General features: G+C 31.2%; 2 protein-coding genes across 5 annotated transcripts; one reads left to right on the top strand and one right to left on the bottom strand.

Moving 5' to 3' along the window:
- Positions 1 to 1,032: 1,032 nt before the first annotated feature.
- PSI-P (photosystem I P subunit) lies at positions 1,033 to 3,946 on the bottom strand. The gene is made up of 6 exons (XM_090308220.1): positions 3,376 to 3,946; positions 3,121 to 3,233; positions 2,928 to 3,014; positions 2,494 to 2,556; positions 1,406 to 1,443; positions 1,033 to 1,316 (listed from the first exon to the last, which is right to left on the bottom strand). Exons 1-6 carry the CDS (start codon positions 3,542 to 3,544, stop codon positions 1,259 to 1,261), a joined length of 528 nt encoding a protein of 175 aa, XP_090164346.1. The 5' UTR covers positions 3,545 to 3,946; the 3' UTR covers positions 1,033 to 1,258.
- Positions 3,947 to 11,747: 7,801 nt separating this feature from the next.
- On the top strand, positions 11,748 to 16,351 carry LOC120092751 (RNA-binding (RRM/RBD/RNP motifs) family protein). 4 transcript variants are annotated; one of them, XR_016525536.1, is made up of 6 exons: positions 11,794 to 12,348; positions 12,793 to 12,894; positions 12,976 to 13,281; positions 13,367 to 13,446; positions 15,622 to 15,831; positions 15,976 to 16,351. XR_016525536.1 is itself a non-coding variant. In XM_039050935.2 (5 exons), exons 1-4 carry the CDS (start codon positions 11,935 to 11,937, stop codon positions 13,421 to 13,423), a joined length of 879 nt encoding a protein of 292 aa, XP_038906863.2. In that variant the 5' UTR covers positions 11,794 to 11,934; the 3' UTR covers positions 13,424 to 13,446; positions 15,622 to 16,351. The 4 variants fall into 4 exon arrangements, 2 of the variants coding, with proteins under 2 accessions (XP_038906862.2, XP_038906863.2); XR_016525537.1 differs by having other exon boundaries at positions 15,983 to 16,351; XM_039050935.2 differs by having other exon boundaries at positions 15,622 to 16,351.
- Positions 16,352 to 22,270: the final 5,919 nt, after the last annotated feature.

Genomic DNA, 22,270 nt, shown 5'->3' on the forward strand with positions numbered 1-22,270 from the left:
TGGAATTACCCATAAGGCATGCGCATTTTGGCCCTTTTAAGAAAATGGGTGGTTTATTATATTGGGCCAAAGTCTCTAATTAAGGCCCATTAATGCTTTAGGTTTCAGCCAACTTATTTATATGTGTTATGCGTTCTTGAGTTGGACTGTTGGAGGCGAGTGATCATGAGAAAATTTCTGATATCAAGATAGTACAAATTTAAAAATCATGTACAATGTAGGAATTAAATAATAAATTAACGATATGTTGAATAATAAATGAGAGTAGTAAATATCATAGTGGTATTAGAAATTTTTAGAGTGATTATCGACCTTCGCTGAAATTAAAAATTTCAGTGTGTTATTCGATATTCATGTTGCAATCAAGAAAAATATAGGTAGTATTTTTCTTGGGATTTTGAGTGTTTCATTTTGTTGTAAGACCAAAATATCGAGTTGTGGTATTAAGAATCATATAGGGCTATTATCTTTTATATTTGAGTCTCACCAACTTATTTACAATATAATAATTTTAAGGCACGTAAAAAACAAACACATTTTTCCTTTTTAAAAAAAAAATTGAATGAGTCCAATCATATCTAGATTTTTTATGCATCCGGCTCTTCTCCCTATTCAATCACTAATGAACCCAAAAATTTAGGCTCTGTTTGGTAACCATTTGATTTGATTTTTTGTTTTTTAAATTTAAGCTTATATACACTACTTCTACCTCTAAATTTATTCATTTGTTATCTACTTTTTACTAATAGTTTAAAAAATTAAGCCAAAATTTAAAAACTAAAAAAAAGTAGTTTTTAAAAACTTTTTTTTTTTTGAAATTTGACAAAAAAATTCAACCATTGTAATTAAGAAAGATACAAACCATTGTAAACAATGGAGAGAAAATAGATTTTTAATTTTCAAAGAACAAAATAATTACCAAATGGGATCTTAGCTGATGAATTACGATAAATTTAATATTATATCGATTTAGTAACACTCCCTAGCAAGCTTCAAAAAGTGATTTAGAATTGCAAAAAAATTGAGAGAATGTTAAAGAGGACAATGGAAAGCACATAAAGTACAAAGATTGGGATTGAGTTAGCAATTACAAAAGAAAGGTGGGGAAAAAAGAAGTTACATTTTTATGCAAATATACTTGCCAAACAGCAAACTAATAAAGATTATTTTTGGTTTGAAATTAAAAGAAGACCATAATTTAAACTCTTATTAGCCACAGAGCTTTAAATTAAATCCCCTCTTTCAACACATCTTTCTTTTAGCTGCTCCCTATTATCTCACTGTAAGTTTCCTTTAATTTTTGCAATAATGCTTCCCTGCAAAATAACATTAATAATAATAATAATAATAATACTAAATAAATAAATAAAGCTTCATAGTTTCTAAACAATGTTAGAACTCTCACCTGTCTGGTCTGAAAATCAGATTCTTGTATGCAAACCACTGCAGAATTAAGGATTTCATTACCAAACTGAGATATATATATATAAGTCTAAGTTATAAAAGATACCCTTAAATTAAATGATTGTGTTACTAATTTAATTTTTTTTAAAAAAAAATTGAACCTTTGAACTCAAAGTTGATAGTAAATGCTTTAGGTTAGTTCATAATTTTAGTCTTCTGCTTAAACTTTTAAAACAATATGTAAAAAAAAAAAAAAAAAAAACCAAGTAGATATATTGAAGCCAAATTGAACACTAATGATCCAGAGAAATTAGGCAAAATTGAGAGGGAATACATAAATTAGAGCCAATACAAAAACCAATTATGTACATTTAATTTAAGACATTCTTGTAAAATCTTGCCAATTTTCTATCCCATCATGTTTAGGGTACTATTAGTCTCAAAATTCTTTGGTAAGTAACAATTTAGTCATTAAATTTTGATTTGTAGTGATTTGGTGTCTATATTTTTTAATTTTATAACAATTTAGTCCTTATACTTTAAAATATGTAATCATTTAATTTTTATCGTAAAAATTATTTTGAAGATTTAATAGAATTTTTTATGTAGGTATATATCAATAAAAATTATTTTAGCAAATTTCTTTATAAACTATATGTTGTGAGTAATAAAAATCACATTTAGTTTTGATGAAATTTTTTATGATAAGGATTAAACTGTTACAAAATTTGAAAATATATATGGGATTAAAGGTTACATACTAAAGTACAATGATTAAAGTGTTATGAATTCTCTATAAATAAAAAATTCATAACTTAAAATTGAAAGTGTGATATTTAATCTTGACCAATACTTAGATGCAACCAAAATTCCTCATTTTTTATATATAAAAAACACAATTTTTTAATAATTTTTAAAAAAATTTAATTACCATTTATCATGTAGCAATTTTTCATTTGGTGCAGCAAGGGTTACACAATTGATACAACCGACTACAACCAATTTTTTTTTTCCTTTAACCTTTATGTTAATTAACAATCCTCTCTTCCTCAACATTGGAAGAATTTTCAGCCACTAAAGGAAACTTACCCCAGTGTAGCCAATGCCCACAAGCTCAAGCAAGCCAGGAATTAGAGGAAGCCTATCAATTGCCTGAAAAAAGAAATAAACATAAAAACAATAAACCAACAAAATTTCCCCATTTCTAAGATTTTACATTCCTTATTCTTGCTCTTAAATTTTTATATCATTGTTTCTTCACAACATAAAATTAAATATAGTAAAATTTTTAAAAAATAGAAAAATAAGAGAAACTATTTACATAAAATAGTAAAATTTAAATCTTTTTCAATAATTGATAGAAGTTTATCAGTGTCTGTCAATAATAAAAATGGATAGAAGTCTATTATTGATAGACACTGGTTAGAAATTTACCAATTTTCATCAGTATTTTTTTTATTTATAAATAGTTTGATATTTTTAAAATTTGTTTTTTTATAAAAATAAATATATAAAGCGTTCACCGAGACAACGCCAGCGGAGGCCCAAAGTGCGACAAAACCGGACACAGCGAGTGAACTTACTGCATACTTATCTTCAACCTTATCCCACTGAGAAACAAAAATCCAAAGCCAATGTAAAGAAAAATTGACAATAAATAATAACTAAAATAAGGTTACTATTATTATTTATTTTATATTTTATTTTTTGTCGTACAGCTTCTTGAACTTTTTTTATAATTTCAGGCATCTCCGCCAGCTCCCCTGCGGCCACTTCAGCCGGCACTTCTCCGGTTGCCATCGCCATCACATTGCGAGCAACCTTCCGACCTAAAAACAAAAAAAAAAATGTTAAAAGATTAAATTTATCGTAACCTATCAATTAAGCTTTTAAAATCAGTAGTGATTTGATAAGACAGGAAAGAAACCATATCAAACTTAATAAATAATGTGTGCATATCATGATTCTCACAATAGGCAGTGGACTTCCAAGGGCGGATCTGCGACGAGGGAGTAGGCGGTGATGGGAGAGTGGGGAGCGGCACATTTGCTGACGGCGAAGCGGATTGTCGGGGCGCCTTAGAATCGAGGAGGGTGGAGGAAGAAGAGAGAGCAAATGTGGAGGAAGATGAAGAAGCCATTGCCACACTCAAATATCACAAGAACAAGCTAAAGAGCTTCCTCTAGGAAAGAAAGTGAAGATTTTGTTGTTGATTTTTTTTTGTTTTGTAGACAGGTGTTTATGTGTTTTTTCTCCCTTTTTGGAGGTAGTTCTTAAGTTCTTTTTTTTTTCGTTGGTTTTATTTATTTATTTATTTATTTTTGGAGATGGTTGTAAAGTTTGAGGATGGCCAACCACTCATTTCACAATCAATTTGGATAATGTTATGTGAGTGAGTAATGAGAGAGGATTGAAATGGATAGGGATTTTAAGGTGTTTGATTGGATAAAAGGGTTTTAGGGTTGGCCATGAGTGTCTGTGTGCTCAGTAATAATACCCAATACTAGTCATACTTTCTCTTATCTTCCATAAAAAGTTGGATAAATATCTGGTATATTCTCTCTCTCTATATATTTTTCTCTTATTTAAAAATGAAAATCCTTATTTTTAAATATAAAAAAATAATCCACTATAATTACAAATATAGCAAAATGTTACTGTCTATCAGTATCTTCGACTATCTATCAATGATAAACAATGACATTTTGCTGTATTTGAAAATATTTCTAACAATTTTGTCATTTTAAACAATAATCCGAAAGAAAAAGTTTAACTCTGATTCATTATATTTTTTTTGTTTTTATCCCTTTATGCTTTTTTCAATTATAAAAAGAAAACTAAACATGTTTAATTGTGTTTTTTAATTAAAGAAAACAATAATAAAGTACAGAGACTTTTACATAAATAATCTATCTTTGGATCATAATTTTCATAATTTATTTGGTTACAAATGGGCTACAAAAAACATGACTTGCTCTTTGAGGCTTGACCCATTCCCCAGTGATAGTCTAATTCTGACTTCTTGAGTTCAATCCAAAAATAGTCCTAAGACTTACCCTCTTGTAATTACGTAATGCATTATAGTTTCATATATCTTAAGTTCATGTTGTTTCCTTAAAAACTTTGTTGCTTTCTACCCTTTTGACTAACTAAAGTATTATTAGAGTATTTGTAGCAAACACCATACTCATGTGATACTTTTTCTCTTTTGCAGGTCTCCTCTTTCCCAAATATAAATTCATCGTGGTGATAGGGTGAAGGTCATGTGATTTTGCTTGGCCAGATTTTCCATTGATAGTTTATATTTTTATTGAAATAATTAACATTTTAGTCCCTATAATGTTAAATAAGTCCTTGAGTTTTCAAGCTCAAGGATTTACCCTTGAGGCGTGCTTTTGGTAGCACACCCTTGGTCCATCCACAGTTTTTTATTTTAAAAAAAAAATTAATTTAATTTAATTTTTTTTAAAACGGAGAAGAAAGGAGAAGAGGGAAAAGAGGAAGGAAAATAAGGGACTGAAAATGGAAAAAAAAAATGAAATTGCAGTTTGACAATGGTAGGTGGTTGTTTAAGAAGGCGAGAATGTATAAAGGAGGGAGGGGGAAAGAAGAAGAGGAAGAATTTTTTTTTTTTAAACAATATTTGTTTTTTAAATAATTTTAATAATTAAAAATTGAGAATTTTTATCGGTAGAAAAAATGTCAAACTATTTATCTAGCAAAAAAAAAAAAACACTGATAAATATTGATAGACTTTTATTTGTGTATTAGTGTCTATCACACAGTATCAATTATTTGTGTATTAGTGTCTATCACACAGTATCAATGACGATAGACTTCTATCGGCCTCTCTCAAATAAGATTAAATTTTTGCTATTTTCTTTTTTTTTTTTGAAAAATTTTCCTAAAAATTTTTAAAAAATATATGTTTTAATAAAAAAATAAAACTTGATTAGCGATAAAATTAAAGGTAATTGCAATTGATAGCATTTTTAGGGATAATAATCAAGTGTATCACATCATTTTAAAAAAATTTGTAAATATAGCAAAGTCTATCAGATGGATTTCTATCATTGATAGACTCTTACCAGTTGATAGACTTCTACCAATAATATGATCTTATAGACTATCTAAATTTTACCATATTTGTAATTTTTTACATTATGTTATATTTGTTAATACTTTGGGTCTGATTGTTATATTTGTAACAGATAGTTTTTTTTTAACATTTTACTACCTCAAAATTAGTTTAATTAATAATTTTATTTTCTAAAATATTTTACATATTTATTTCTTGAAAAATTCAAATATTATAACATTAGAAAATACAGTACTTTTTAGAAGTTGTAAATAATCAATTAACAATATACAATGGAATTAATATATTTTTTTTTTTATTTCATGTGATAGTCATTAGTTAACATAAATGGGATGAACTTATATATTGACTAAAGACTGTTTTAGCTTTAAAATAATTTTTGTCAACTGTATTGTAAAAGACATCAATTTTTTTAATTAAAAAAAGACCGATTTTAACTTTAAAATTAATACTAAACTATTTATGCTTTTAACTTATAATAACTAAAATAATAGGCATGATATTTCAATGACCAAAATGTTGGGTTGATATTTAATCTCAATTTTTTTATAAGATAATTAATTTAAATTTCATATCATTCAATCTCAATTCTTCTATAGGAAAACAATGGTTAAAAAGTCATATATATTGAAAACTATTATAAATATTACAAAAATAGATATTCAATATTTAGTATCATAAAAACCATGTGTCAACCTTTATATTATTCACGTGCCTTGTAATTATTATGTTTGTTGTCTATGTAAGATCACATCCTATGTGTCACTTTGACGATATTTGGTGGATCTTGAAAATACACACATTGGTGAGAAAATCCACTTCAAAAGTTCACTCAAATTTTCATATTATCCCATTTTCATAATCTTAGTTATTTTATTATTATATTATATTTATATATTATTATATTATATTTTCTCTATATTCGTGTTCCCATTGTGCTCCATTATGCTCCTCAATTTTACAACATATTATCAACACGAGCTTCTGTCGCTTCCCTCGCTGAAGGTAAGTCCTAAAGTAGGTCGATTTTTTTACTCTTTATTATAGTTAATAAATTAAATGTTATTTTGCATATTTAGTACGTATTAAATTTCTAATATAAATATAATGTTTTTTTTATAGTATTGTCATGGCAAATCTTACGAAATTAGAATTTGAAGCCCTGGACATTAATGACAATAATTATTTGTCATGGATGCTCGATGCCGAAATCCACCTGGATGCTATGAACTTGGGATAAACAATTAAAGAAGGAAATACGACATCTGGTTAGGACAAAGCAAAAACTATGATTTTCCTTCGTTATCATCTCTACGAGAGATTGAAAATGAAGTATTTTACAATAAAAAATCCTTATATCTTATGGAAAAATTTGAAAGAAAGGTATGATATAAAAAAAAACAGTTATTCTTCCTAAGACTCGTTATGAGTGAATGCATTTGAGGCTACAAGATTTTAAATCAGTAAGTGGTTAAAATTATGCATTATTTAAAATCATTCAAAATTATTGTTATGCGGAGAGAAAATTACTGATGCTTGATATGTTAGAGAAGATGTTTTCTACATTTCATGTCTTGAATATGCTTTTACAGCAGCAATATCGAGAGAAAAGTTTTAAACAATATTCTGAACTTATTTCATGCCTTCTTGTGGTAGAACAAAATAACGAGTTATTGTGAAGAACCACGAATCTCGACCAACTGGAACAACATCATTCCCTTAAGTGAAATGTTGTGAATGTTAATAATCATGGTCGAGGTCGTGGTCGTGGTCGAGGTTGTGACCATGGCAAAGGATGAAATAATTATTATTTTCGTGGTGGTCGTTCTAATCATTTAAATTTCAAAAGAACCACACAAAATGGTGGTCACAAAGAAAAAACTCCATAAGATAAAAGTTCAAAGAGTGTTGAAAATAAATGTTTCTGATGTGGAATGCCTGGGCATTGGTCACGTACTTGTCATACGTCAAAACACTTAGTTGACCTCTATCAAGCCTTCTTAAAGGAAAAAAGAAAAAATGTGGAAGCAAATTTTGTATATCAGGATAATGACATATTTGACCCATCCCATATGACAAATTTGGATGTGGTAGATTTATTTGAATCTCCTGAAAAAGAAGATTGACACAATCGATGGAACATCAAGTGTTTCTTTTGATTTTGAGAATATCTAGACTTACAAATAAAAAATATTTTTTTCAAATTGACAATGCTGGAAGCAAAAGTCAATACAATATCAGGTTTTACAAACCTAATTGAAGGATTTGGAAAAGCAAATATTATTTTGTCTAGAGAAATAAAATTTACAATTGACAATACATCAATGAACTTGAAGTTCATGAATCTAGATATATTTGCTATTTGGCACGATAGATTGAGTCATCTAAGGTCTATAATGATGAGAAGAATTATTGAGAATTCAAATGGACATCCATTAAAGAGTCATAAAATTCTTTAATCTAATGAATTATCATGTGATGCTTGCTCTCAAGGCAAATTAATAATTTGACAATCACCAGCTAAAGTGGGAACTGAATCACTTGCATTTTTAGAACGAATTCATGGTGATATATGTGGATCTATTAATCCACAAAGTGTACCATTTAGATATTTTATGATATTAATAGATGCATCCTGTAGATGGTCTAATTATTATTTTTATTATAAATATTATAAAAATAGATGCCCAATGCTTAGTGTCCTAAAAACCATGTGTCAATCTTCCTGTTGTTCATGTGTTTTGTAATTATTCATACTTGGTGTCCATATAAGACTACATTAGGGTTGGCAAAATTTCCCGCAGGGTCAAGTCCCTACTCGGGGTGGGGAATCCCCGGTTTGACCAGGGATGGGGTCAAACCGAAGAATTTTTTCGGGGCCTCGTCCGGGGACGGGGATGGTATTCCCTCCTCGACCCCGACCCCGATCCCGACCCCGATTTTATATAGTTATATTTTTAATATTTTATAAATATATATTTATAATATATAAAATAACTTATTTATATGTATGTTTATAATGTATACTATAGACTTATAGTGTTGTAAGCCCAATATTGAATATATAAATTCTAAATTTAAGCCGGGAATTAGTAGGGGAATCCCCGCAGGGAAACAGGGAATGAGGCCCCGCGGGGACCCGTTTCCTCGACGGGGAATCCCCGCCCCCGTCCCCACCTTCAAATGGCGGGGACGGGGTGGGGATGGAGGGAATTTCCCCCACGGGGCCGGGGACGGGGCACCCTTCCCGTTGCCAACCCTAGACTACATCTTACTTACCACTTTGTCTATAAATAGTGGCATTTGGTGGATCTTGAAAATGCACACATTGGTGAAAATATCCACTTCAAAATTCCTCTCAAATTTTCATATTATCCAATTTTCATAATTTTAGTTATTTTATTTTATTATTATATTGTATTTCTATTATTATATTATATTTTTTCCATATTGTCTCCATTATGCTCAATTTTACCATGAAAACAAATATTATTCTAATTTAAATAAAGAAAAAGTAAGTCTCCATTATGCTCCTCAAATTTTACCATGAAAACAAATATTATTCTAATTTAAATAAAGAAAAAGTAAGAAATATGAATTTAATTGAATTAAAATGATAAAATTATAAACAATTTTACCATGAAAACACACACACACACCTCCTCAATTTACCACGAAAACACATACACACACACACACACACACAAATCGACATCATACCCATGCCATCATACATGTTTGGTGACATGTTAAAATGATGTTAGTTGCTAATTGACATTGTATACATAATGGATGACAGTTAAAAACTAAACGTCTCTAATTCAACCTGCAAAAGATTTGTTGGGCTCAGGATCAGAGTCAGGGAATCCCATTCGGGGATCGGGTCCCTGCGGGAAAAAATTCTTTGTCTTTTATTTTTAATTATTTTTATTTAAAATAAATAAAATATTATATTTATATTAAAATTGTACACTTACAAGTTAGTATTATTATTATTTTATTTATTATAATTAATAATTAAAAATATTTTAACATTTCTTTATTTTAAAATTTAATTAAAAATTAAAGTTAATTATATTATGAAATGAAATAAAAAAACAAAAAAACAAAAAAAGCAAAAACAAAAACAGTAACTTGTTATAGCGTTTTTATATATATATAAAGTAAATATATATACATATTAATAAAAATATGTATTAAAAAGTTAAAAAAAAATTATTCCAGGCGGGGTTGGGGATGGGGTGGGAATATCCTCCCCATCTCCGCCTTATCCCCGTGGGTTCCCAATTTAACTTCATCCGAGATTCCGCGCCTCGATCGAGATAGGTATCTTTAGAGACCCGATTTCGCGAAAATTTTGTCAACTCTATATTTTAGTAAGACAAACATAATTCTAGAATGCCATTGATATTTCATTTCATTGATAAATTCATAATTGAGTTCCAATATAATTCTCTAAAAAAAAACTATACAATATTATTTCAGATTAAAGTTATAAAAAAAAATACCCCCACAATCTATCAAAATTAAAGTTGAAAGAAGCCACACAATATGTTGGTAAGTACCACCATGTGATACTCAAATGTGGTTCAACACTTGCTTTACTCATAAATAGTCTAACATGCTCCACCTTGCTAATCAACTGTTGTGGGTGGAGCATGTGTGTTAGTTGCATGAATATGTTATATTCTCCTATTAGTGAAGATAAACATGTTTGAATCCCTCTTTTATTTTCACTATTTTTTATTTCACAACCTACCATCTCTAAAGATTATTTTTCAATTACGTCCAATTGTTTTCTTGAAGAAAATCTTTTACCAAACTAAATATTTCCTTCGAACATGATAGTTAAAATGCTTCCTACTTACTACTTATTTAGCATTGTACACTTGTATAGAGACGGAAGCTTTTTCTTTCAAAAGTTTTGAACTTTGGGCACGCATTTGAGTCCAACCAATGTACACAACTATCAAAATACTTACTTGATTGTGGTCATGATTTAAAAGCAATCAAACATATGCTTACAACCATATACTTTATAATTTTAAAGATGTCACAATCTTGCATCTTTACTGCACGAGACCTCTACTTACAAGTCTCATGGATACATTGCACAGTGTATAAATCCTTACTTGATTTCTTAACTCAAAAGTCAAAATTATTATTCATGGCCAACATCAATAATCTATTTTCAAGTCGTTTTCTCAAAAGAAGATTTGGCCTACGTCAACGTCTACACCCGAAGATGGCTAGCAATGCAAAATTGAGATCCCCTTCTTTTAATAGTTCCCATGATCCAATTTCTATGAGATGTCACACTTTTAAAAAATTCTAGCCTTCTCCAAATTTGCTTTATATAAGAATGTCTAGCCTTCTACTTCTCTCCCTCTCTCTCTTTTTCTCTTTAAATCAATCATGTCAACCATTTAAAGAGCAAAAATGTCAATCATATTTTGTACACAAAGCTCTAAACATTTTTTAAAATTAAATGTTTATGGGTTAAAATTCTACAAATTTACAAGTTTATGGGTCAATTTCGGCCATTGTATATAGGGTTGGCAACGAGGCCGGGGCGGGGCCGGGGCACCCCCGTCCCTAAACCCGTGGGGAAAATTCTCCCCCATCCCCGTCGGGAAAACGGGGTCCCCGCGAGGCCCCATTCCCCACGGGGATTCTCCTACTAGTTCCCCGTGGGGAATCCCCTATTAGTTCTCCGAGATTCCCTACAGGGATTCCTTTTTTAATTAAAATTTGATTTTATTTAAGCTTTTTAAGTTTGGGCTTGACTTCTTGGGTTTAGAGTTAGAATTTGGATATTTAATATTCGGCTCCAATCCAACACTATACATTATAAATATATATATAAATAAATTATTTTATATACTATAATATATATTTATAAAAATATAAATATATCAAATCGGGGTTGGTGATTAATCGGGTCGGGGTTGGGGCAAGGCCCCAAAAGCTTTTTCTAGTTTGACCTCATCCCCAGTCAAATCGGGGATTTTTCGTCCCGATCAGGACGGGTCCCTTCGAGGACTCGATCCCATGGGGAATTCTGCCAACCCTAATTGTATAAGTTTAAGAATTCAATTTTTATCATTAAATATTTGGAGGTCTAATTTAGCTCGATTTTCACAAATGGAAGGTTTAAGGATATAAAGACCTGGTTTTTGCAATTCACCCTAATTTTTCCTTTTTAGACATTTCTCAAAACAAGAATGTGTAATGTACTCGTTCATTTCAACATCTCTTTCTATTTTAGTGAAAACGGGACCTTACTGACATTTCAAACTTCGAACGGATTAGATTTCTTTCGGTTTATGACCCGACCCGACTTCTACGTTAGTGGCGCTATCCAAAGCTAATCCATACGCCCAAACTCGGAGTGGGAGAGAAAGGGGGAACGAAGCTTCTTCATCTCCGCCATGGCTAACCTTGCGACCTCCTTAACCTTCTCTTCTTCTTCTTCTTCTTCTTCTTCTTCTTCTTCTCCTCCTTCTCTATGGATCCTCAAACATAAATCTCCAAATTACTGTTCATTTAAACGACTCCATTCTTTCCCTTCATCCAACCACTTCGACTTCACGAAGCTCGTTTCTCTAAGGCATAACCACGGGGCTAGGTTTCCAGTGCTTTTCACTGTTCTCGAAAATGAATCCGCGCTTACAGAGGAGGTCATCGCGGAAGGCGATGTTAAGAGCGAAGGCAGTGTTTCAAATCAGGAAGTGAAAAAACAAGCACGTCCTTGTGAACTCTACGTTTGTAATTTGCCGAGGAGTTGCGACATTGCAGAGCTGGTTGAGATGTTTAAACCTTACGGCACAGTCTTGGCTGCTGAGGTAGATACGATTTTCTTTTCTTTTTTCTTCTTTTTTTCCTTCTATATCTTCATGGTCTGCTCATTCATTTTAGTTTTCTAGAACAATCTATTTGCTTCTATTTCTGTCTGGAATTTCCTTAAGTTAGGGAAAATTGAATTTCAATTCAGAAAGCATTTTCCCGGATTTGGAGTTTTAATGTTGTTATTATAATCATTATTCTTGAATGGCAGTCCTCAATTTGCATATCTGCCTTGGGAAAAAGCATTTTCCCTCTTGGATTGTACATTGTTCTTGAAGATTGAAGTTAATACACAACAAAATCACATAACCCACTGTTTGTTGATAAAAACAGTAAACCAAATCAGTTAACTACACTAAACAGCAGAATGATCTCCAATAGTGTTTATGTTTCTTTTCATGTTTTGAATGGTATTGATTTGTTTCTCTGTAACTTGGACTCAGGTTTCTCGGAATCCAGAGACTGGCATAAGCAAAGGATGTGGCTATGTCACAATGGGTTCAATAAACTCCGCTAAAGTTTCAATTGCAGCATTAGATGGTTCTGTTAGTGTCAAATCAAGTATAAGTTAGTTTTAATCTTAGCTCATTCAGTATCATTCAAAGAGAAAATTTTTTATTTTGAAGGATGTTGGTGGACGTGAAATGCGCGTTAGATTTGCTGTTGATATGAATCCCAAAAAGAGGAACCTTAATAACTTGCATTCATCACCCAAGAAGAATATAATATATGAAAGTCCTTACAAAGTATATATTGGAAATCTTGCTTGGGATGTCAAACCTGGAGATCTGAGAAACCTTTTTAGCAGATTTGGAACTGTGGTCAGTGCAAAAGTTTTGAACGATCGTAGAGCTGGAAAGAGCCGTGTTTACGGGTTTCTGTCGTTTTCTTCAGCTGCAGAGCGTGATGCAGCAATTTCTTTGGATGGAACAGTAAAATTCCCTCTATGTATCCCTTGAAATTTGACTTTTGTATTCCATTTTGTTGTTATTGACCCTTTTCATTCTTTCATTGTAGGAGTACAACAACAGGAAACTTGTTGTTAGAGAAGGTGTGGAAAGGAACGAGTCTTGACTGCAGATAGTCTTCTTGCCCAAGTTAGTAAGAAGTCTCATCTTGTTTAATTGTATTCAATCAATTATGAGTTTGATCTTTATCTGAACCATTAGAATGATTAAGTTACCATACCCTGTGAGATCTATATTAGAATCTTGCAAAGTTTTGTTTTGAGGGCGTTAAAATCTATCATAAGTAGTATTCAATCACGAATAGCAGTCATTCTTAGATTCATTGTATAAAAGTCTCTACTCTGGATTTACTTGGCGGGTAGTTTTGTATTCAAACTGATTTTTGTTTAACAAGAGTGAGCTTGTAGTTAATCAGTTTCTGCTACTTGTAATTCTCTTGAGCAGCCATCTCTCTATACATTGGCTGATTCTTTTGAGCATTTGTATATGAATAAAAGTCATTCTTTGACATCATTTCGAGATTCTATCTTCGAATGCTAAATGAAGTAATAAACATTGTGGAACAATTGTTTAGAAACTTCCCCTGGAAAGGTAACAGTGATATTAAGGGTCCACATCTTGTCAAATGGGAAATTTTCCTTCTTCCCATGGAGAAAGGAGGGCTCAGTATAGACAACCGAAAGTATCAGGATAGAGCCCTCTTAGCAAAATGGATTTGGTGTTATCAATGTGAGGAAATATGGAACCACCCATCTCGACAACTAACCGGGCAGCAACTCCCTAGAACAGCCTAGGGCTCATGGAAAGCTATTATGAAACATTGCTCTCTGATTCATGATAGAATATCCCTATGCTCTTGGTCTTGGTGATGGGGCTAATATTTCCTTCTTGCAGGACTTATGGCTTGGAAATGAATCTCTTGCAAGAAAATAACCCTTAATTATAATTTTTTATTTTGATCTTTTATCTTTCTGTCACTGAGGAAGGGACTGTCAAGGATTTTTGGAACACTGAGTTTGGATTTTAGAACTTGAGATTGAGACGAAATAGGAGAATTTGGAGCCCTCTTGCACTGCTTGTCCATTGTGCCCTAATGGTTTCTTTACCAACGGCTTTCTCTTGCGTGATATTCCCACCTCCAACATAGAAACTGATTTTCCCCTTTAGGATTTGATTTGAAAAATCAAAAACAAAAAACGAAATGGTTACCAAACATGATCGAAAATTTTCCTATAGATGAACCCATAGATCCATTGATACTCATGAAAAGTTATTTGCATAATGCAATATGATTTTGATTTCTATCCACACAAATGAAATTTGTTAAACAATTTACTTAATTTACTCAAGTTGATTGGAAAGGAATGAGTGAATTGTTAAATTGATTGTCGTGCATGCACATTAATTACCAAGAAACATGTTGATGAGGAGCGATATCACGAAACGAGAGTGGGATATGAGAACCGAGAGCGAGTGATAGGTAAAAAGTCAAAATATTTGACCAAAGTGGACCGAGAGTGAGATGCGAGGACCAAGAGCAAGAAATGAGAGTATAACGCACGAAGGGCCTGTCAATCTCTTTTGTGGGGGTGATATAGTAAATTCATATGCCGTTGACACAAGTAAAAGACCATATTTCATTGAAAATCTTGGAAGAGGCCAAATTTTATTTAGGTCTTTGATTTTGAGCCATCCGTACAAAATTCCCCATCTGAAAAAAATTAATTCTATCTTTTATTTTCTTCTTAATTTCTTTAAAATTGCATTGTACCATTTAATTTTGTTTTATTTTCATCTTTACTGTTGACTTTAAAATTTATTTTTAAAAAATTATGACCCCGTTTGGTAATCATTTTGTTTTTTAAAATTAAACCTATAGACACTACTTCTACCTCTAAATATTTTCTTTTGTTATCTACTTTTCACCAATAGTTTAAAAAATCAAGTCAAATTTTGATTATTAAAAAAAGTATTTTTCAAAAAAGTATTTTTGTTTTTTTTAATTTGGCTAAGAATTCAACAATTGTACTTAGGAAAGATACAAATCATTGTAAGAAATGCGGATAATATACGTTCAATTTTTAAAAACAAAAACAAAAAACCAAATGGTTACCAAACGGAGTCATAATTTTTGTCGCTACATTTTGAGTTTGGTTGCATTTGGGCTCTCGAGATTTCAAACTCATATGTTTTACTCTACAATTCACACATCTATCCCACTCAATCTTCAAGCTAGAGGTGTCTTTAACTGAATTCAATCATGCCTGCATGTAGTTGAAGAATAAAAACACTCCATTTTGGCAGGATTGAGGGTTGAAGTTACTGGAAAATTTTGTTCCTGTTGAGTTCTTCCTCACCTAAAACTCATTCTATTTCCTTCACAAATTCACTCCATTTGTGAGTTCCACCACTCAAATTCAAGTCTAAGAATAGTAGAGAAGATCTCTTGGTGGTTCACTGAAGATTTGGAGATGAGGATTTGTGAGGAGCAACTTGCATTGGAGGATCTTCAAGGTATGTGTTGAAACCTTCTTAATTACTTATGAACATGCTTATTTTGATGTCAAAATTATGGAATTAGAATGCTTAATGATCATGTTTTCTTCCGTTGCTTATTTCTGTATTTCAACAATATATGTTGTGGTTGTACCTGATGAGGACTAAGAAAAAAGAGTGTGAAGCAAGAAGCTAGAGGAAGAATTTGAACAAAGAAAACAATTGTAGTTGCGTCTAATGAGGAACAAAAGAAAGGAGCGAGAAAGGAGAGCGAGAATTCGTTTGAGCATCAGTCCCTCGCATGTAGTTTGAGGACAAAATGGTACTTTCACACACGGCTGGCATAAGCGGAAAATCATTTTTTTGATCAAATTTGAATCTTGGGCCAAATTTCATTTGGGCCCCTAAAAAAGGGCCTTCCATACAAAAACCCCTTGTGAACACCATTTATTGTATTGTTCACGTAAATTTATGTGATAACGCTAACATGTAAAATTGATTATACAAATTATTAGATAGAATACCTTTTTGCTCCTTAGGTTTGAGGTCTGATTTCTATTTGATCCTTGAGTTTCAAAATGTTACACATTGAGTCTTTAAGTTTTGAATTTGGTTTCAATTTAGTCAATAGGTTTCAAAATGTTGCAATTCTATCCTTGACATTTGAGTTTTGTTTGAATTTAGTCTCTAGATTTCAAGATTTTACATTTTTAACTTCAATTTTCATTAAATACTTACCTTCAAACATTGACATCAATGTCTATTAATTAATTTAAAATAATTATGAAATAAATTTTTAAATTTAATTTTAAAAGTGATGAAAAATATGAAACTTGATAACTTATAATTCATTTAATTATTTTAAATATATTGACATACTTGAAGATGAAAAATGAGTATTTACTGAAAAATTAAGGTTAAAAATGTAAATCTTGAAATCTAGGAACCAAAATCAAACATAACTCAAATATCAAGAGTAAAACTATAACATTAAGAAACTAGAGACTAAATTGAAATCAAACTCAAAGCTTAAGGACTAAATGTATAGCATTTTGAAACTAAGGACCAAATAGAAATTATATCACACACCTAGGGACCAAAAAGATATTTTTTACTAAATTATTTTAACTATATATTTTTAGAAGAAATAAACGGTAACAATTATTTTAGTATCATATGTAGTTATAAATGGTTGATAATTATATCTTACTATTTTGGTAGGATTTTGGAGAAAATAATGTTATTTAGATAATTTTGAGTTAACTTGTAAAACTTTAGAAATTTATTTAATACAATGGTTAGTTTAAAAATTTTAATTGATACAAGTACACTTAATTTTGGTTTTCTTATGATTGAGCCACATAGCCATACTTAACTTTTGTGTTCTTATGATTGGACCACCAAAAAGGAATGTGTACCTTGTTGGTATACATAATATCTATCAATTCTTTTAAGTCTTTCATAACCACATTTTCATACCTTCAAGATTTCTCTCATCTCGATGTGATCTTGGTTCATTTATATATCTCTTAGGAGCTCAAGCATTACATTTTTTTGTCAAGCTAAGTGATAAGTCTGAGGCTTATGTTGTTAATAAACCTCAAACCTGATCAAAAGAATATTTGTAAAGATCACCAAACTACTCCTATCACTACATAGGTGTAGCAATAGTGGTAAGTGTAGGGTTGAACCACAGAGAGGCCAAGAATTAAATCTCTCCTAAGCTAAATTTGGCTGTGAAAAAACAGTAAAAACGAGGTTTTGGTTTTTGATTAATTTGAAAACATACAGAAAATTAAATTGCAAGGAATAAATGTAAACATTGGTTGGCTCATCTAGTTCTCAAATCAAGATAGACATTTAGTGTAATTTCAATCATCGTTTTCTACCAATTAATTATGCAAATAAATTATGCATGCATAACTACTTTCTCGATTCGATCTAACTAGCTTCTACAGTGACGGACAACTAGCTTGAATCTAACCAAGAAAGCATCATAATTATTAATTAAGGTCGGAAAGGACATACTCTAACTAATCTACATGCTTCTAAATTCTATTGGGTTCGATAACGATCATATAGAATTAAAAACACATGCATTATGATTTAAGATTCAATTATGTCGATTAGCTATTAGGAAAGTCATATTCAATTAACCAATTTTATCTTTGAACCTAGCAATTAGCACATTCTAGGAATAGCCATCAAAGGCCCAACTATTGCTACTTAGATGACCTTAACTAGACATTCTTATATAAAAATAAATTTAACAAGATATTCATGCAAAATTGTGATGAACTAAGAATCAATTAGCATGCACGATTATGCATGAAAAGTCAACTTCAATATTATACGTTTAGGAATTAAAGAAGACATAATTCAAAATACAAAATATCAATTGAGAGTAGATCAAAACTCAAGGAATTAACATCGAATACTTGATCCAAGAAACTAGATGGAATTTACCTAAAAAAACCATAGATAAATTCATAAAATACAATCCAATCCATGCTTACAATCCAAAGCTAAACATAAATCTAACCTATTGATACTAAAAATACAAAGGGAAAATAAGAAAGTTAGAACTCTCCTCGGCATCCATGAAATTCAACATCCTTTCTAACTTGAAAACCGAAAAGAATATTTATAGAATTGGTTGTAGCGTTGCAACCCTAGTAAGAACGTTGCAACACTCTTATGGATTCAGCCCTCAAGCATCAGGCATGTGTTGCAACAGTGATGTGATGCAAGAGGGTTGAATCAATAAGAGCGTTGCAACGCTCTAACAAGGATTGTTTGGTCATTTCAACTCCTTTGAACCCAAATGCTCAAATCACCTCTAAATTACTTCAAATTAATTCTGTTTCTCATCAAATGGCTAATTCTACCTCTTGATTGATCGGTACCTACAATTAACACAAAAATCCCTTAACGAGCCTAAATTAAACAAGAAAATATAACTCTTTTTTAGAGCTATCAATAAGCATATTTCAATTGGTTAAGGCGTAGATTCTCGATCAATAGGACTTCAGATTCCTACCTTTATATGTTGTTGAACTAAAAAAAAAATTGAAAAATTACTAAAAAAAATACTAAAAACTTGATAAAAAAAAAACTACATACTTTCTAAAAAGTAGTTTTTTATATCCTTTTTAGGAATGAAATTATTTTTACCCTTAATTAAACAGCATTAAATACCTTAAATTTTCTCCTTCCTCTCATCTTTATCTACTATTTTGTCTTCTTCCCTTTCCTCTCTCATTCCAATTTCCTATTCAACAACATCGATTCACAACATTTTTTTTCTCTCTCACCTTTATCTTCATCTTCTCTCTAACTTTATAAGTCAATATACTTTAATATTTTACTTAGCTTTGTAAGTAGGGTTGAAAAGAATATGGAAAAAAAATTATGAAAATGAGTAGTCATTTGGCTAAAATGGAGTCGTAACGAGAGAGATATGATCAAAACAAAATCGCACATGAATTGTGTGATAGCACCGAAAATATTTGTTCCGCTTAATTCAGGGTCGTTATTTAGTTTTATATATTTATTCTCTGATTTTTTAGGTATCGAGCACATGAGAAGTAGACTTGGACGTTAGAGTTAAAATGGAGTTAAAACGGAGCTAAAATGCATCAATCGGGAAAGAGAAAGCTAAAATTACAATTTTACCCTTGAATATCACAGCTGCACTGCTAGGTGTTGTGCTCGATGCTTTTTCCCAAGAGAACGATTTTTTATGGAATTCCTTGGTGCCGCAACGCTTCCCTATTCCAGCACACGTGAGTTGGCGCCGCAATGTCGATGCACTCCCACCCAATGATTTTTAGCCTCTCTCTATTTTCTCTATTTTCTTCTACCTTTGAGTTTGAGTGTATCCGAACTCTACCTCATCAATCTCCATGAAGATCATGGGCTAAGGACCGAATTCTAGCTTAGGCGTAGAGTAATTATGTTGTAGACTTGTGAGTTTTAGATCGTTTAATTATAATTTCACATATTATCTTTGGATTATTTTATTGTCTTTACATGTTTATGATTATATTTCTGCTTGAGGATGTACAATCATTAGCTAGGCATTGAATTAAAATATGTGACATATAATTGTAATTTAATCTAAGGTAGAAAAAAGTTAGTTAGACTTGTGATTCAATGTCTATGATGAAAAATATTGTTTCATCGACCTAAGAAGAATCATGTTGAATGTTCAAGTATGCACTTGAAAATTGATCATTCACCTTCGCATGATCCCAAGTCTTAATGCGGTTAGTACAAATTAATTAGGATTCTTATCATCTAATTAAATTGACTAAAATGGACTCTCGCCTAGCTTTTCTAGGTAAGTTGGCTAAGCTCGACCGTTCGACAAGATTTCTAAAGAAATTTAATTTGTTGAATTCAAACTTTGTATTTGTATTAATTTGTAGTATGTAAAGGTACAATCTCTAATATATATTCCTTTGATTCTTTCTCTCAAATGTTACAATAAGTTTAAGTCTTCCAAATCTTCTTACAAGTTCTAGAGTCTTTAGGAGCTTGAAGCCTTAGTCTTTCAAGTCTTTGGTCTTTAGATCTTTAGGGTTTGGGAGCTTTAGTCTTCAAATCTTGAGAGCTTAAGAGCTTTGGTCTTTCGAGCTTGAGAAATTTGGAGCTTCATTCTAGAGCTTGAGAACTTGGGAGCTTCGAACTTTGGAGTTTGAGAACTTAGGAGCTTCACACTTCAATTATGTAGAACTTCAATCTTCAGAGCTTCTAATCTTCAAAGCTGCCAATCTTCAAAACTTTTTCCTCCTCCCAAAATGAAAGGCAAATGCCTCTATTTATAGAGGATTTCTATAGATTTTAGGTGGGTTTGGGCCCCATTTGCCTTTGGACTTTTGGGCTTGGACCTAACTACTTTCTGGGTTTGAGCTAAAATTGAACTTAGGCCCAATCTCTTTTCTTCAACCCAATTTTCCATGGGCTTGAATTGGGTCGAATTTTGGACCTGAGAAATTTTATATACTCAGTCCAATCCAATTTATGATTCAAAGCCCACTAGGTCATCCAACCAAATTTATCGATTGTGATCAAATGATCAAATGGACAACACATGGCATTTTGGATTTTGGCCAAAATTTCTTCTCCAACAAATTTAGGAATTAATTTGATGAATATATGACCAAGTTGCAAATTAGGGAATAATTCGAAAGCCTAGGCTAGACTGTTTAATCATTCGAATTTAATATTTCTTTATTTTTCTTGCAATTTATTTTCTACAATCAAACAAAACAATCTCATCCCCCCTCGATTACCTCGGGCTGGGAATAGTTTAATTGAGAAACTCAATGGTTCCCTAAGTTCAAACTAGTGCTATTACTACTACATAATAGGTAAAAACAATCAATTTATTTAATCCAGAATTAGGCAGACAAATTTAGCTCGATCATTGTGCGATCACATACCTTGCATTGTGCAATCTTGCAACTCTAGTTGTATGATTTTATTTTGGTCATATCTCTTTTGATACAACCCCGTTTTCGTTAAATGATCACACGTTTTTACACATTTTTGTGTGTTCTTTCTGACCATGCTTATAAAATGAGAAAAATGTTAAATTATCTTGACTTTTCAATGGTCTAACAAAGTTTAAAATTGATCATTTCAATTTTTGAAAATTAAAGAACCATTCATTTTTTTGTTCTGTTTATAAGGATGGCTAGAAAAAAAAAATCAATGTATGAAAATGAGTTAGCATTTAGTTAAAATGAAGTTGTACTGAGAGAAATATGACTAAAAAAAATCACGAGAGCTACCTGATTGTAAACAAGCTCTAAGATTGTATACCCTGAAAAACTGTCAGAAATAACTCTCGAATGTTTTCCCCTTTCACAAATAGTAGAATTTTTTAAACTCATTTCTTCTCGACCAAGATCAAGATCAAGATTGAGTTAAAAATTAAATTTGGTCATGTGTCTGAATTTATTAATGAAAGTTGATTTTACGTTTATGTCCCAAATTATTTTATTTTTATTATTATTTATTCAATTTTTTGGAAACTCATCGATTGACTTGCTCAACAAGTTTTTGGGTCTCAAAGCTTCCTCATTCTCACGTTTGGGGCTTTCCTTCCCTTTCAACACATCTCTTTGCACAAACTCACAAAAACAAGATATATCTCATTTCTTATCTTTAATAAAATTGTTTGGTTTATAATATGCATGTTGTTGGCCCCTAAAAATGTATTATGCGTGAGTCTTTACATAGTCTCCGAGAAAATACAGAAATCTCGACTATGATTAGACCTATGAAGACTTTTTACGCTAAATATATAGAATAAGTGGGATAAATTATGATGAGTTTGAGTTGGTTATAAGGTTTCTATATAATGTTAGGTCAAATGTTTCTATTTTTGTGATTGGTAATCAAGAAGACCTCCATTTTTTCTTAACGATGATGACATTTCTTAGATGAC

This window comes from Benincasa hispida, chromosome 12, assembly GCF_027475165.1.
Source record: "Benincasa hispida cultivar pf3 chromosome 12, pf3_genome.v1.1, whole genome shotgun sequence".
NCBI classification, from domain to species: domain Eukaryota; kingdom Viridiplantae; phylum Streptophyta; class Magnoliopsida; order Cucurbitales; family Cucurbitaceae; genus Benincasa; species Benincasa hispida.